Source organism: Aulonocara sp. 'chitande type north' Nkhata Bay, linkage group LG13, assembly GCF_057382095.1.
Source record: "Aulonocara sp. 'chitande type north' Nkhata Bay isolate Kocher_YH1m ecotype deep benthic linkage group LG13, A_spYH_male_GT1.1, whole genome shotgun sequence".
In the NCBI taxonomy this organism is placed as follows: Eukaryota; Metazoa; Chordata; class Actinopteri; order Cichliformes; family Cichlidae; genus Aulonocara; species Aulonocara sp. 'chitande type north' Nkhata Bay.
Window position 1 is genome coordinate 26,147,064 of NC_141356.1, and position 16,564 is coordinate 26,163,627.

General features: G+C 40.3%; 3 protein-coding genes and 1 long non-coding RNA gene across 9 annotated transcripts in view; 2 read left to right on the forward strand and 2 right to left on the reverse strand.

The window, feature by feature from the left end:
* LOC147316189 (transmembrane protein 150A) overlaps positions 1–1,172 on the reverse strand; it is a 23,606-nt gene extending 22,434 nt beyond the window's left edge. The window contains exons 1-2 of the mRNA XM_086259480.1: positions 759–1,172; positions 191–416 (exon numbers count right to left, since the gene is read on the reverse strand). Coding sequence (XP_086115606.1) covers positions 191–255 — 65 coding nt within the window. The 5' untranslated portion in view covers positions 256–416; positions 759–1,172. The remainder of the gene's footprint in view (positions 1–190; positions 417–758) is intronic.
* On the forward strand, positions 1,081–3,270 carry LOC147316190 (uncharacterized). The gene is made up of 3 exons (XR_015124455.1): positions 1,081–1,265; positions 2,815–2,894; positions 2,993–3,270. It is a non-coding gene; the product is annotated as an uncharacterized LOC147316190 (long non-coding RNA).
* ftr14l (finTRIM family, member 14-like) lies at positions 2,955–7,379 on the reverse strand. Its single transcript, XM_086259478.1, has 7 exons — positions 6,773–7,379; positions 6,581–6,676; positions 6,220–6,453; positions 5,931–6,090; positions 5,705–5,821; positions 4,799–4,935; positions 2,955–4,676 (listed from the first exon to the last, which is right to left on the reverse strand). The coding sequence occupies exons 1-7, from the start codon at positions 7,169–7,171 to the stop codon at positions 4,293–4,295; spliced, it is 1,527 nt and encodes a 508-aa protein (XP_086115604.1). The 5' UTR covers positions 7,172–7,379; the 3' UTR covers positions 2,955–4,292.
* Positions 7,380–9,762: 2,383 nt separating this feature from the next.
* Positions 9,763–16,435, forward strand: LOC147316192 (uncharacterized). Of its 6 annotated transcripts, none has more exons than XM_086259486.1 (4): positions 10,048–10,628; positions 12,425–12,485; positions 12,588–12,686; positions 12,845–16,435. In XM_086259486.1, exon 4 carries the CDS (start codon positions 12,966–12,968, stop codon positions 14,619–14,621), a length of 1,656 nt encoding a protein of 551 aa, XP_086115612.1. In that variant the 5' UTR covers positions 10,048–10,628; positions 12,425–12,485; positions 12,588–12,686; positions 12,845–12,965; the 3' UTR covers positions 14,622–16,435. The 6 variants fall into 6 exon arrangements, with proteins under 6 accessions (XP_086115608.1, XP_086115611.1, XP_086115612.1 ...); XM_086259487.1 differs by lacking the exon at positions 10,048–10,628 and adding an exon at positions 10,649–11,211; XM_086259482.1 differs by lacking the exons at positions 10,048–10,628; positions 12,425–12,485 and adding an exon at positions 9,763–9,942.
* The last annotated feature ends 129 nt before the right edge of the window (positions 16,436–16,564 follow it).

Below are 16,564 nucleotides of genomic sequence, written 5' to 3' on the forward strand. Positions count from 1 at the left end.
AGGCTGGAGTATCAAAGAGTATTTTTATTACAACATGATTCCAATTCTTAATTTGTATTTTGTCATTTTTAAAGTTATGGACAGGGTATAGATCCAGATGTCAAACCTTAGAACATTTACATAGATTTTAAACTTTTCTGATGTCAAAAAAAAAAAAAGAAAGAAAGGGGAAAAAACAGACAATACTTACACAACCCATATCCCAGTGATGGTCAGGACAGGGAGGCTAACAGGTAGTATCATCCACAGAGACATCTTCCAGCACCTTTCTTCTTTTTCCTCTCCAGCCAGCTGAGCAATGTCTTCTCAAGTAGGATTAACATTTATCTGAGTGTGACTGACATGTGCACCGATTCATTTTCCTGAAGATGGAGGACGGTTGATGGGACAGCGGCAGGACAGATGTCTCTTTTCAGCTAGTGAATGAGAGGATCGATAGGGTTGTTCCGTGAGGTTGATTAGGAGCATTCACCTACTCATCATCATTAAATGATTAAGTAAACTATCAAGAACAAGCTATTAGTGACCACAGCAATTTAATTTACATCGATCAGCAGGGTGCATTACCTTACATAATCCTGCTTTCGTGAAGCTTTAGTTTTCTGCTTTTCTTAAATGTTCAACAACATTTTATAAGTTTGGGGGTGTTCGGGGTGGACACATTAACCGCTTACATTTCAAATGCGACGGTTTTTTGTCCACCTTCCTGTTTCTAGCTAGCAACAACAAGCATCAAAGGTAAATCTGTGACAACTCACCTTCTGCCTCCTTGTAAGCTAGCAAATGCAGATTGTTTTTTTCTTTTTAGGAAAATGAAAACTTTGAGTACGCCGGCGTGTCCTCCACAACTCTGGCACCCCCAACCCCCCCAAAAACTATCACGACTTAGCTTTAATTTTACTTGGGTATGTAGATTTTTCCAGAGCAGATGGGACCTCGGTTAGCCGTGTTCGCGTCGAAATGAGTGGGGGGAAGGCTGGCTTCACAGCAGCCAGTCCTTCTGTATCTCAGCCGCCACGAGTATCCAGCTGTTTGACTCCGCCCACATTTGGTTACGCACGTGTGGGCGGGATAGCGCGGAGGAAGCTCAAGAAGACAAGTTTGTCCTACCGTATTTGGACAAAGTTTTAAATTATAAAATAGCAATTACATCCACACAATGTTGTAATTTGAATATTACTGTTTTAAATCAGTTCCTTTCACCGTGAGACCCTGAGAGTAGGCCTACTACACTTGGAACCTGTACGTTTCCTTCGCTGTTAACGGTAGGAAGAGGGTACGGCCAGAATAGAGGGCTCTGAGTACAACCTGGAAGCTTTCGCATTTTCTTCTTTTTTGTGTGCATGTGTGTGTTTTTCTCCCGTGCTTTCTTATCTCATTGTAAAGACACGCGTCTTCGTCTTTACGTCAGCACCGTGTAACTCTCTGTTTATATACAACATGTGTGAATGAGCGTGAGACACCGAGCCCCTTAAACAAAACTTGTTTCTGCTGCCCTCTGCAGCTTTAACGAATTAATATTTTCATTTGTCAGCTATACATAATCTGCGCTGGGTCCTTCTGTGAAAAAATCAATTACGAATCAGCATATTTAATAAACTATGCAAAACTTTTCCCCCCATTCTTTTCTCATCAGTTCCTATAACTTCATTAGTACAAAAGACAGACGCGTGGAATTTATCAGGGCCAAAAAACATATCAAAGCGCCGTTAAAAACAGCAGACAAATCCTTTTTACACCGTCTCCACGTGTCTTTCCATCTAAAACAGCAATCATGTAATATATTCATATAATGTGATATCATAATTTAGATTGCAAAAAAACTGCACCATTATAATGTCTATGACAAAGAGTAAGAGAACCAGTGCCCTAAATGTTTTATCTGTTTTCTTATAATTCACTGGAGCTTTCCAGACTTATATGACCACGTGGAATAGATGGCTGGTCAAACTTTATCACAGCCAGTGGTTCAATCAGAGGTGTACAACACATGAGCAACATGTGAGAGCATGGATAGGACCACCAGGAATGTAACATTTACTCATATACTTTACTTAGGTTTAATGTATTTGTAATATTTATTTTTGTCTGTATATATTTTTTAGTATTCTCATACTATGTTACTTTTTTATTCAACTATATTTTGAATGCGCTATAGTATTTATTTGACAGCTTTAGCTACTTATTATTGTAGATCAAGCCACAGAACACTATCGATGAAATATGTTCAAAAACATATAGACATAAAAATGTCTGAATATGTTTACTTAAGGTACTTTAATTATATTTTGATTGTTCAACCTTTTCACTGTTAAGTTATTTAAGGTAGGATTATATGTTTTAAGTGAGTTAAAAATCAAAATACTTTCTTCCATTTTGCCAATGTCCAATAGATGACTATATTTAAATTCTTGGGCAGTTCCTAATAATTTCACAAAAAATGTGTAATAGGCCTCAATTTTCATAAACCTGAAATTATGTTTTTGACATCACTTTTCTATTTCTGATTGATTTGTTTTTTTATTAATTGTTTTGGTTTTCCTGCTATATTCTTGATTCCCCTTTGGGCTCCATGTAAAAAATCCTGGAAACGGCTTCAACTGGGGATGAACAACTCAGAACAACGCCTGGTACCTTCAACGAGCAATGAAATCTGATTGGCACATTAATGCATATTGCTGTCAAATGAGTTTCTTTTGATTTTGCTACCTCCAGTGATGCTTTCTCAGTAATAAGAAAATAATGTCGCCCCACAGTCCATTTACTACACCTTTCAGCACATTGTTTTTTTCTCATCCCTTTGATGGCTTCAAGGTGCAAATGTGAGCATATTCAATATCTAGCTCACGTTACAGAAGAGGACCAACCATAAATGGAGTAATTTTTTTTTGCAGGTAATTTCAAAGTTCAACAAACATCATCACACACACAACTCAAGCAGTGCATCACAAAATGTATCTAATAGCTAATGTACAGTTGCTTTATTTCCCAGGGCGAGAAAAAACATCGGTGTGCAACACAGAGGTAGTGAAAAATGTAAGAAAGAGGACAGGAGAGGAAGATGAGAGCGTTTTTTCAAAAGTAGGTAAGTAATGCTTATTTATAAAGCACCTTTCATGTGCTCAAAAAGCATTTTACACAAATTAGAGTAAAATAAATGACAAAATGAAATGCTGTAAAAAATAAATCAAAAAAAGTTAAGATACAGAATAAATTGAAAATAAGAAAAATTTTCCAGTTTTATAAACTGGAAATTTAAATCTTGCATTAATGTCCAAATTTATTTTTAATCAGAGTTCTTCAGTCAGATGTTGGATCAGTACATGATGTGTTAAGTTACATCAAGTAAAACAGAAAACACAGTAGCAACACGGATCAGCTGATCACAGCCTGTACATTAAGAAAAAATCTACTGCAGCTCACAAAAGAAATTCATATGTGACTTGTTTTTAAGTAATTCACATCCCCACATTGCACTGCAACACCTGATTTAACTACAAAACTCCACTTAGCCCCTGGTTTTAGCATATAGAAGGTCACATGTTTACCTACATTTTTATACCAAGCATACCATGAAGGACTTAATTTATACTAAAGTTATTATACATTTAAAAAAAATCAACTGGGTAGAAACTTTATTCCATTTTGGCTGCTTTGAAATGTCTTTGTTATCAGCTGATTAGATGACCCATCAATTCCTGGTTATTGCTGATGAAATTCAAAAGTGTTTAATAAGTGGCCAGTATTAGTTAAAATAGTCAGTATCAGTCAATATGACATGGTATTATGATATTAAATTTTTTTAGTCACTTACTTGAACAAGAAAAGAAACTGTTGAATCTAAGTTGTTGAAGGAATAACGTATTAATAGACTGATTAACATCAGCCCTTACAGCAACGTCATTCCCAGTAATGTGAGTCACTTTCTATTTATTGTGTTTTTAATAAGATTACAGAAAATGACAAATTAATCAGTAGCAATATTTTAAAAACATGTATTTTACAGACATGTGCAACATGTCAGTGATGTAAATATATAATACATTAACATAATAAAGAGAAAGAAAGAAAATGTGAGAAAGCATCCTGATCAATGATTTAATGTTTTTCTACTTACTAATGGCACCCGTTATATCTTAATTTCCCTTAAAAGAGCAACCTGTAACCAAAACACTCATAAAAAGACTTATCAGGAAAAAGTTAAATAAAAGAAGATAAAACCAGCAAAAATGACTCAAACGCCACGTGCTAGATGTCACAGATTTAAGGAGAATGTAAGTCTGAAGAATATCTTACAGTCTTATACTCGTACCAAAGCCCCACACACTGAATGCAGGGTAGAGTGGCTCTTTAAATGTGGTCTGGATCTTGTGCAAAAGACGCATGCCATCAGAGACACTGTAAAATGCCAGTGTTCCTGCTGCATGGTCCAGGTACACGCCAATACGAGAAGACACCGGAGCTGTGATGTCTGTGCTTTTGTTGTTGTGCACAAAAGAGAATTTGGAGTCAGAGCAGTACAGACTCCAGGACTTGTCATTCCAGCCAAAGCTGCATTCATTGGCATTCCCTTTACGACGGATTCCTCTGTAGGTAACAGCCACATCTATCTCTGTTCCCTTCCAGTCCACCTCCCAGTAGCAACGAGTCCCAATCACACTATCCCTGCACAACACCTGGAAGAGAAAGGATGAAATGAAAGCTTAAAAGGCATGATTTCACAAACTATAGAAATTACTTTTTTCCCCTAATAATTTGATCAACTCTCTCTTTCATCCTGTTTAATGTGAAACCTCACCTGCTGCCAGTGGTCAAATCGGTCAGGGTGGTCAGGGTAGTTCTTGGGTTCATTCTTCATCGTGGCAGCTCTGTTACCCTCAGACAAGTGAAGGTTGGGGTGAACAGTGTTGACATCCAGAATCAGCTGACCAGCATCTGAACACAGCAGAAAAACAAGTCCAAAACTCTATTCTGCAAAGAAAAAATACTTGATGAACTGGAACACTCTTCTCTTCTCTGAGCCTGGATAACATCTATGCTAGCTATCTGACAAAGAGGGCCAGCAGTATATTCAAAGTCCTACCACACCCTTGACACTCCCTGTGAATAGTTCAGGACAATACATCATCACAGTAACTGACTGAGGAACAGCTTTTTTCCCTGGACTCCATCTTACTCCTCCTTGCCACGTCAAAGCACAGTTTCAAAGACCTATGAGCGGTGACACACACACACATAGCACTATTCACACCAGTTCATCAGGTATGTAACATATGTTGATATACTGTCCTTTGTCCCTGTTTTTTGTTATATATCAATGAGAGATATGTGCCTGAGTATGGTAACAATTGTGATTATACCTTTAAAAAAGGTTTCTAGCTCCCATGAATCAGCTCATTCAAAGGTTTTTATAGGTGCCATCAAAGCAGGAACACCTGTATTTACTTAAGTAACTTTGCTTCCTTATGTTTCACCAAACCAGTTCTGCCACCAGCATACCTCCCACTGCAAGTTTCGGTCATTTCACACACAGAGCTGCATATCCATGCATGAAACAGTAACTGGAGCTATTTAACATTAGGTAAAATACAAAATGTGCTTCCCATGACAGTATGTAAGTAGGATTTTCTGTAAATGCAATGCTGGTGCTGAAGATTTACAGATAGGCTGAAGGAAGGTTACAAAAATGAATCCGGTAACTCACATCTCAAGAAATCTTCTCTTGCTCTTGGTTCTTCTCTTATCTTTGGTTCCTCCCTCAGCACGGATTCTCTTCTTGACTTTCTTTCTTCATTTTCTTCTGTGATGTGGACTTCCTTCACTGTGAAGGCAAATTAAAAATGCACATACACAACAGCAGATTAAGAAACAACAGAAAAAAGCACATATCATCTGCGCTATCTGAGATGAAAAAAGGCAAGTCTGTTCACCTGCTTCTGAGATTTTGCTCATTTCAACTTTGCTGACTTCTTCCACTTGTAATTTCAGTGCAGAGATGGCTCTCTTGGTAGCATCAAAGGAGTAATAGGGTGCGACTCTGATTTTGTTGAGATCTTCATATCCTGAGGGGCCTGACAGGGACTGCCAACTCTGGCGGGAAAAAGAAGAAGAAGAAGAAGACACATGAGACATACTAGACAGTGAATATTTTTACTCTTTTCTCCAAAGACCCCTGACTTTCGCACCATATGTTATCTTGGTTGGGGTCGCCAACCTCACCTGTAGGAAGTGTATGTGATCATCAGTGTGTGAAAGCAACTCCAGGTCATTGTGCTTCTTCTTCAGCAGAGTAATCTCCTCTTCTAAACGATCCAGCAGTGTTTCGGCCTGGGTCACGGTGGTCCTTTCGTGGGTGCGGATCATTTCCTTGACTTCAATATACTTTCTCTCGATGGAAAGCAGAAGCTCAGTGAATATGCGCTCGTTTTCCTCTAAGACTGTTTGAGCAGAATGCTGGTGAGATACAAAGGAGAGGAAGATTTTTTCACATCATGAGTTAAAAACGGTTACTTTTAAAAAGAATATTTTAATTGTTATAGTTAGATTAGTGTGACTTGCACGAGGCAACTTTCTGACTTACTTTAAGTGATTCGACAGCCTGTCGGAGGTCTTGCCACTTTTTAACCCTCTGATCAATCCTTTGTTGGGATTTGTGCAGCGTAACACTAAGTTGTTTCTATAGCAGCAAAGACAAGAAAGAAGCCATCACTAGTCATTAGTGGATTGTCGATAACTTATTTGCTGTGTTCACAGTGTTGCTTTCGCCACTTACTTGTTTCTCAGTCCTCTCAGTGCCAGCCGGGACGATGTCATGGTGTTTGTGTTCATCCATCATGCACAAAACGCACACAGATGTCTCATCAGTGCGACAGAAAGCCTCCAGCAGCTTGTCATGCTGTGCGCAGAGCTTCTCTCTCATCTGACCCGTAGCTTTGACCAGCTTGTGCTTCATCAGGGTAGGGTAGTTGTAGTGAGATTGGACGTGAGTCTCACAGTAGGATGCCAGGCACACCAAGCAGGACTTCTCAGCTTTCTGCTTCTTTGTTGTGCAGAAGTCGCACAGGACGTCCCCGCTCCTGGCCAGGGTCCTGGCTTGGCTGCGACTGTTGGGTCGACGAGATTTATCCAAGCTGGTGTATCTGTCCAAATCCAGGCTCCCGCTGTGTGACATTTTCTTACCAGGAGATAAAAAATATATTTAGAAAAGAAGACAATCCACAGGTGATTAAAGTTCAGCGGCTGTGTGAAGTTTTTAGGAAATCTGATGAGATGAGCAGCTAAAGAAAAGACTTGACTGAAAGTAAGCAGCGCAAGGAATCTACAAGGAGCTCCTGAAGTTGATCGCTACACTGAAACTGCGTGACAAAAGCTGTGAGTAACAGAATGTCTGCTATGTAATACGCTCTCTTTGTAAAACCAGTATTCCTAGTTGGACTTTAAATAATCAAAGAATGGGTGGTGCCTGAAATAAAGACAAGTGAGACAGAGAAAAGGAAATAAAAAAAGGACTACTTACTGATGAACTTAATAACTAAATATAAAAGTGTCAGAATTACTAGCTAGACTGTTGAAGAATTCATTTGTTATGGTTGTGTTTTATAGACCTCTATATGTAACCATACTTAATGCCACTCTCACTAACAGAACATTCATCAACAATGTGAAGGGGAAAACAGCATCATCTTGTGGGATTCCTTCTTTACTACACCAAATCTACATGTGTGCATTGTGAAAATATAATAGAAGCATCTAGACTGCTGTGCCAGTAGTTGATAATTCCCCCCAAAGCCGATGGATTTCCATTAAAAAAAAAAAGACTAGTGTCATACAAAAAAACAAAAAGCCATTTTGATTTTTTTTAACCCTTTGTCATCTTTCTGCATTTTTTGAGTGACAGGTATACAGTGTAGTCTCACATCTCCTACAGTTTGCAAGAAGGTGTTCGCTTTGATATTTTCCCTACAGAATTTTGCGCTAATATTCAGGCTAAATTTGCCTAACAACTCCCCCACCCATCATCTTTTCACTGTGACAAACTAATTCAGTATGTTTTAAGCAAATATTTGTAAATGTAGAAGTCAGCAAATTGAACATTCAAATAAGAATTATAATCGTTTAGGAATATGTTGGCAATAACAGTTGTAATCAGTGACAGAATACATACAATCATTTCTATGTAAAAGTCCAAAGGGGGTCATTGGTGACTATTATATACAGATGACTTAAAGAACCTTGCTGACCTGATGATGATGTTTATATTATATTAACCTTTTAAACTTCTCCATTTCATTTTTGTTTGTTTGATTGATTTTATCTTTGATTTTCTAATTAATTATTATTTTCAGACATTTTTATGGGGAAAAGGATTTTGTTCTGACTCATCTCTGTAGATTCGTTTTTTTTCTTTGTCACTTTATGCATCAAATATCTGCCTGAAGTCTTGCTACTTTGTGTCTGTTGCAATGATTGGCTGCAAAAAATTACAATGAAATGTTAATAAAACCCATAAGAAAGTAATAATAATTTACTCATTTAGTTATTAGTAATTTAGTATACAGCTCTACACATCACCTGTATTGAAAATTAGTGCCACCACAGTTCTTCTCCATTCCTCAGACATCCTCTTACTCTCCAATACTGTGCAAAACAGTCTGTTTACAAAGTCCACCACCCTCTCTCATGTACACCTCCGTACCTCCACAGGTAAGTCATCTGGACCAACTGCCTTTAAACTCTTCTTTCTCTTCATAGCTGCCCACTCTTCCCCCTGTATTATGTCCTGATTATGTTTTTGAGTGAATATGATCACCTACAAAGAAGCTATTACAGCCCTAACTGGTAGACCGAGTATTATGAGCAGATATCGTCCAGACACAGATGTATCTGCATTTTCTTGCTTTCAGTCCAACACCTGCCCTCATTTTGGTCGGCTGACTGGCATAGTAGCATTCAATCAGTGCTATATTATCAGTGTAACAGTAGCCTTTTTCTTAGTAGTTTGCAGTGGTTCTTCTGACCTTGTTAGTTATGTGTCCCTTGCTTGTGCCCTGAGGGAATTTAGGATAATTGAGGATCTACTCTGGGGACCTTTACTGGATACATGCCCTGACCAGTATTTGGTCTCCAACCTGTTGTTCCAGAGACTGTAAAGCTGCCACTACACTATCCACATAATATGGTTACAAAGCAGGGACCAGGAACTGAAGGAACAACTGGAGCAGATGTGGATTTTATGGAAGGAGCTGGAAACTGGAAAAGTGGCTGCAGCAGATTCCGGCATCTGTCCAAAGGAGTGCAGTGCTAGGAACAGCTAATATACTTGGCCAATGGTAAAGGCCCTGAGCTTGAGGACCACACAAATACAGCTTTATATATTCAATTATTTATTTAGGCTTAAAAAAACTTTTTTGAATTTAGATTTATTGCACTTTTTTTTTTGCCATGTTAGAGTATTTTTTTTCACATCATATTTTATTTTATTGATCTGTATTGTCATAGCTTGCCTTTTTTGGGGGGTGGAAGAAACAGGAACATTAGCAGGTGAACTGATATAAACCTCATATTCAACTTTGTTACAATACAGTAAAATAACGTCAGAGCCACTGTTATGGATAAACACTGCAAACTAAAAACCGTAAAGGAAATCTCCAGGCTTGTGTCTGTGGTGCATTGTCGACTCCCAGCCTGTAGGGGGTGATTGTGGTTTCCGTGCTGCGTTGAAAGGACAATGGTTGCTTTCGCTAAAGTGCGTCGGTTGTCCAACGTTGGCGCCAGATGAGCTGTGGCGCCAGCTACACACACAGGCATAGAGAAAGAGAGAGAGAGAGCTAGAGAGGGAGGAAGATACTGAGCAGTCTACCCAGGCTTACTACATACAGTTTGCAACGCTTCTCTCTTTTTAAAATTCTCTTTTCAGCAGTCACAAAGTAAGCGGACAGAAAGGTGGGTGCGGGCCTGCAAGAATTTACACGTTTAAACAGCCGTGATCCTTTATTCCTAATGATGTGTTATATCGTTTAAATTCAGCATACTCTGGCATCAATAGCAGCAACGGCAGAGAGGCATAGAGGGTCGTTTGTGTTCAGCTTAATATATCGTAGTTTTTATCGTTATTTTAGTCAGCGGTGTGTCTTGTGCGCCTCGGGTTCTGAACTTTGAGATGGAAAAATACAGGCCCGGGCTGGCACTGCTTGTGACATTATGTGCTGCTAGAACAGCAGGCAAGCACAGCAACACACTGGTATAAAAGACTATTTCAGGTTCGATTCCTATCCAGGCTATTTTTTGATTGCTGTTTGCGATTGCTGCAGACTCAACTCGTCTGTATTTCTTTCTATTTGCTTGCAGTTTGTCTTTGCATGCGAAACCACACTTAAACATGGTCGGATGGGCGGTTTAGTAAAGCTTCCGCTCCAGTGTTTTACTATCTACAGGCTATATAACTAAACTGGAGTGTAGGCTCTAACTGTGTTAGCAGACTGGATTAGCTGGGGGTTAGCTTGGCATCGTGGCTATCTAGCCAGCACGCTAATAATGTCTCGGCTGGATAGCTGCTAACATCAGCAAGGCCGCCATTGGAGTCGTGCGTGCGGTTTGTCGACTGCTGCCGCAGTGAAGGAGTGCTTCGGGTTTGTAGCCAAGACTCATCGTGTCCTTTCAAGTAGCGATTAAACGGCTTTTCTTGGTTGTTTTTGTCCGTATAATTCATTTCAAGCTGCATATGGCGGCGGATTTGTGTTTCGAGACGTTCTTGTCTGCGTAAAAGACGTCCTTTCCCGGGCTTTTCGCACACCGTTTCGGGCTTTCATGGTTAGCCATCTTTGTTTCAGCTAGCCCACTCCTGACTGGAAATCACGGTGTGGCGCTTAGCGTGCTAACCAACTCGTCGTCGGCGTTGGTGTTGTGCGATAACGTTACTAGCGCTCAAACTATGATTTATGGTTGTCTCTGTGGTTTCCTGAGCACTCTTGGTTAATCTTTGTGAGCATAGCGCTGTCGAGATCGCTCTAATTTTAATGTTTAGAATGGCGGAAGCTAGTGCAGCTACCATTAGCAAGCGGCAGCCATCTTAGGCGAGTGTGTAATCTTGGCTAGCCTGGAAGTGCTGGTGTGGCACAACAAGATGGCCTGTTAATACTCGCACAAGGAGAATTTCCGCGTCGGTCGTTGTCATAAATTGCACTTGAGCGCAAAATTCAGTGCTGGTTTGGTGTAAGTATTTCGCTGTTTATGGACTTCTCACTACAATTACTCTGGTGAGGTTTTCCTTGAAGCTAGTTAGCTGGCTAAATCGTGAACACATTAGCAGCTAACACAATGCTGTTTTATCGTTAACCAGTCTCCCATCGACCGTAGCCAGCTAACTAGCGGCTATATTGGCTATTTGTAGCTTATTTGGAAGGCTAGCAACCAGCAGTTAAATGTTTAATAACAAAACCCTGCTGTCCCGTTCTTATTTCGAGATGTATTCAGTTATGACTCACAATGAACTGCGCAGATAAGCGACAAGTGTAGGCCAGCCAAGTTTTTTGCTTGCGGATTAAGATAGAATTGCGAGTCTGATTATGATGTTCAGTTGGGTTTTAACATTTGTTAGCTGAGGAAGTCTACGCTAACTTGGCTAGCAAATTGTCGGTAAACCTTTCTTAGTAGTATTTGAAATTATCAGGTTATGTGAGATGAGGAGTGCAGGCATGAAAACATTATAATACTCCTGCCCCACCACTTTATTCATGCACAGTTTCTGAGCATAATGCTAAAGATTGAGCCGTTTTAAAACCTATTACCTTAGGCCAGTGGTTGTATAGTACAATATACAAATACACTTAAATCCAATTGTGGCCCCTCTTGTCTTGCCGATCATCTGTTAAACAAACGAGTCACCATCGTTTGTTTGTGCTGCTTTTTGTGTTTGTGGAGGTCATGACTGTATATCCTGGACATACAGTGATCTTTACCTGGAGACTAGGTGGCAAAATTATGTTCACCAAGATTTGCTTTTGCTTACCTTGTCTAACTAGATTAAACCTGACTGTTGGTGTGAAAACTGTCTTATTTAACTTATAATTTGGAGAGGCTGTGTATGTTTGATTCAGTATTAAATCTTTTTTTTTTTTGGTATGGCTTTAAATCCTCCCAATGATGGATCCATCAATTTTCTTCCACTTATCCAATGTAAACTGTGCAACTGTAACAGAAAACACGTTTTTGTAAAAGGGACAGAACTGAACAGTGGTCATACTTTCACACTTCCCATGTGATTGTAATAAATGGATGAACTATTCACTTTACTCTTGTTTTATTTGTTAAATAATAGATCTGATGTCTGCTCATAGTGTACACGTCTTGCTCAACAATTAATACTTAGAGTATACTTATTAGTGAGTGCTGATATTCTGTTTATTCAATTATCCTGTTTTTTCAGAAATGACTCGACTATGTTGGCTGAAACTGGGCTGGTGCTGTGTGATTAACTGAATTTTAGTGTCAGTTACTGTTTTGGATTTCAGTTGTTATTATGAAAACGAGGTAATCGAGGTCAAACTTCATGTTTTGATTAATAATATTGCTCTAATTTTGTCTTTCAGTCCAACTTTTGGTGCTCCCTGAAAGCCCAAAAGTTTCCAGAAAACCCACCATTTTAAGGACTCCGTTTTCAAGTTCAGCAAATCTACAATTTTACCAAAGTTAGTAAACTTTGCCATGATCTGTCACCCAGACTTAGACTCCTACTTAAAATTTCATTACATTTATAAGTGACAGTCAAGCAAAAGTTTTTCTTTACCAAATGCCTTTGGCTGTGAACAGTAATCTAAAATAAATTGTTTATTTTCTACTCTCACAGGTCTGCTTGACAACAAGAGCAACAGCGCGGCACAACACAAGACAAAGGTCTATCCCCCCGATTCTTTAGTAGGTCATCATCCGGCAAGAAAACGGAGGTCGTGGGGTTGGAGTGTGTTCTCATGGCCGAGTCAGAGACTGAATGTGACACACCCGGCCTTGACACACTTGGGTCGGAGTGTGTCATAGCCCACAGCCATGTCGACCTTCACTATGGAGCAGAAACTGAGATTATGACAGAAGAAAAGCGTGGATTAGAGCTGGAAATCCACGGTTCAGACTTAAAGATCCAGGGACTGGGGACAGAGCTCGGAGCTGTAGCGTGTGTGGATGCAATTGTAGCCGAGACAGACCATGATTACATTAAAGTGGAACATGGTGACATGCACTGTTTCACTGGAGCTGAAATCAAGACGACGGGAAACGAGGCTCTGCTGGGAGAGGTGCTGCTTAAGACGGAAAGTGAACATGTGGTAAAAGTGGAGTCTGACCATGGCGGGGAGCTGACAGTTGAGTCTGAAAACGGTGTAATCATACATGAAGCCCATGGCCTGCAGTGCAACGAGTGCGGGGAAATTTTTGGCAGCATAGCTGATCTTCACCAGCACTTTGAGATCCACAAGGACCTCAACCCTTACATCTGTGTCCACTGTGGTGAGAGCTTTGCTGTAGAGGCCAGTCTCAAGCAGCATATGAAAATTCACATGAAAGAGAAGCCCTATGTCTCTCCAGGAGTTGAGATGATGGGCAAAGATGTTATTGATGCCTTCAGCCTTAAGTCTCATCAGATGATTCATTTGCCAGACAAGCCCCACAGATGCTCAGAGTGTGGTAAGAGCTTTGCAGCTGCAATCACCCTAAGGGAACACATGAAGATGCATTCAGAGGACAAACCCTACAAGTGCACTCAGTGTCGGAAGAGCTTTGTCCGCAGAAGGCATCTGAAAAAACACCAGGAGGTGCACGCACGTGAGAAGCCATATACCTGTGGGCAGTGTGGCAAAGGCTTTGCTACATCTTCAAACCTGAAGCAGCACCAGAAGACCCATGCTGCGGTCGTTCTTGGAGACAAACCCCACCGATGCGCACAGTGCGGGAAGTGTTTTGCTGCAGCCGCCACTCTGAGAGAGCACCAGAGGATCCACTCGGGCGAGAAACCGTACAAATGCAACATGTGCAGGAAGAGTTTTGTCCGCAAACGTCATCTGAAGAAGCACCAGCAAGTCCATGCCGGAGGCAAGCCCTACACCTGCAGACACTGCAACAAGGGCTTTAATCACTCCTCTTCACTCTCCCGCCATCACAAGACACACCTGCAGAATCCAGTGTTTTCTCCACCTCAGCCTGGGAAACCCATGACCTACGGCACTCCCCCAAAGCAGAGAGTGCACCAGCAGGGAGAGAAGCCCTACATGTGTCACCACTGTGATAAGGGCTTCAATCATTCCTCTTCCTTGTCGCGGCACCAAAGAGTCCACTCTGAGGGAAAGAGCTACACCTGTGCTCACTGTGGCAAAAGATTCAATCACTCTTCCTCGCTTGCAAGGCATCAGAGAGTTCACTTGGAGAACAAGCAACAACAGCAGCAGCCGCAACCACCGCAGGCACAACAGCAGCAGTACACCACCATCCCCACAGGGAAGGGATTCCCCAACAATACCTTCCCAAAGCAGCGCATCCTGACGGTTGAAAAGCCATACAGATGCTCCCAATGTGGAAAAGGCTTTAACCATTCTTCTTCCCTCTCCAGACATCATAGGATCCACGTAGACCAGTGAGCACCCTTTTCCCACCCTCACATGTGGTCCCATGCAACGCGGCTCCCCCCGCTCCCAAGAAACCCTCCCTTATCCTATCCTCATTTATGTTCTACCAATGTTTTCTTCATTGATATTACCACATGACAGGAAATGCCAGACCCAGCTTCTATAGACAGGAGAGGTCAGGTAAGCACATGACGCTGAAGTGGAGCAGCTGAGAATGGATGGACAGTAACACACAAGTCTTCAAAAGGACGCGGCTTGGCCTGAAAGACTGCAACCTATAATTCAGAGCTGAACCCGGGGCTTTGTGCTCAGTTTAAAGAGGGTATAATAATAGATTCTTGAAGAAGTCTCTATTCTTGTTTGTGATTATGCTTCACATGCTCCAGGACCTCTTTTCGAACACTTTTAAAGAAAACAAAATGTGATTTGAAGATCTACATGATAAATTTGTTACCTGGGGGAGCGTTGGGGGGGAAATGTGTTTCGCCCACTGGATGGTTTTTCAGTCATGCACCTTCAGGTGGGCAAATAAGCTTTTCAGCTGCAACTTTATCCAAGGTTACCGACACAATTGGTGAACGAGAACTGTTTCGATTTAAATAGCTCTTTCGTTTTCTCTCACACAACCCATGTGAAGCAAATATCAGAAATCCAATGTAAATAATATTGATTTTCTTTTATATATATGTATAGGTGACTAGTGTGATGTTTCAAAAGATTACATTTTTGATAGTAAGCTCCACTTTGTCTCCATTTTTTTTTTTTTTTTTTAAAGTGCTGGAGATCAAATTGTTGCAGGTGTTCAGTTGCAGCTTGTTCTTGACATTGGGCTCCACCAGACTTGAGCCATCCTGTATATTTATAAGGTTGTTATTTTGTATGTCTATGATGAGTTGGCGTTGCTGCATAGACTGTACAGAGAGCAATACTGGCTGGCTGACACACTGTCTATTATGACCTGCGGTTTAGCCATAAAGAAATGCATAATAGAAAATAAAAACCTAATGGGTAGCATATTCCAACATGAGCCGTGTCCTAATTATTTACCGTGCGGTTTCCTCTGTACCCAAGCACCAAATGTACATTAAATGCAACATCACACTTTAATCCTTTGGAGACTAATTCAATTACCTGTGTATAGCATATAGGTAACTCTTACTCATGTTGATCTGCGAACTATCACAATTTGATCTAAATGGAGAGAGAAAAAAGATTGTGTATACTAAAAGACTACATGAGAAAATCTCACTTTTACAAGATTTTCCAATGTCCAACGGATAGCGTTCTATTTACTGTTCTGTGTAAAATATCTTTTACAAACTGATGTATTTTTTTAGATACGGCTTGGGCTATATGAAAGGGAATGAGAGAGATACAGTTTTTATCAGAGTGAACATTTTGGTGAGCAATATTCTTTTTATTTCAATAACAGTTGTGCTTCACTGTAGCATAGGTTTCTTCCTTGTGTTAGATAGGTGCCTTATTGCATGCTATGTAGAAATGTATGCCGAGCTGTTGAGAAAAAAAAGTTAGGGGTTCCAGGAGTCTTTTGTTCTTATTCATACTAACTTTACCCTACATTTTAATTTGATGTCACTGATACCTATTTTTTTTGCTTTTTTTGCTTTTGTGTATATTACCATGTGTTTACACTGTTACTACCATATTGTCTATTTTTTTTGCCCCTTCATTTTTGTCAATGGCCTCACTGTAGAGAGAAAACATGTAAAAGATCCATATAGACTTCTCTTAAGGGCAAATCCTGTAACACCTCTTCCCAGTTTCTGAGTGGCACATATATGGATAAATAAAGGTTGTTGACTACCTTGTGGTGTTCAGTCAATGGAGTACAGAGATTTATGACAAAGTCCATTATTTTCTAGATGGATGCCGTATTGCTGACACACAACTGGTGGGTTATGTGGGTTAATGTGTTGGCATGTTTACCTCAAGAC

Excerpts from the sequence above, each read along its gene's own strand:
- LOC147316192 (XM_086259482.1), top strand. The coding sequence starts at position 12,966 with ATGGCCGAGTCAGAGACTGAATGTGACACACCCGGCCTTGACACACTT.
- ftr14l (XM_086259478.1), bottom strand. The coding sequence starts at position 7,171 with ATGTCACACAGCGGGAGCCTGGATTTGGACAGATACACCAGCTTGGAT. Across the intron at positions 4,936-5,704 it reads AAGAGAAGATTTCTTGAGAT|ATGCTGGTCAGCTGATTCTG; the intron begins GTGAGTTACCGG and ends TGCTGTGTTCAG. Across the intron at positions 4,677-4,798 it reads GATTTGACCACTGGCAGCAG|GTGTTGTGCAGGGATAGTGT; the intron begins GTGAGGTTTCAC and ends TTTCTCTTCCAG.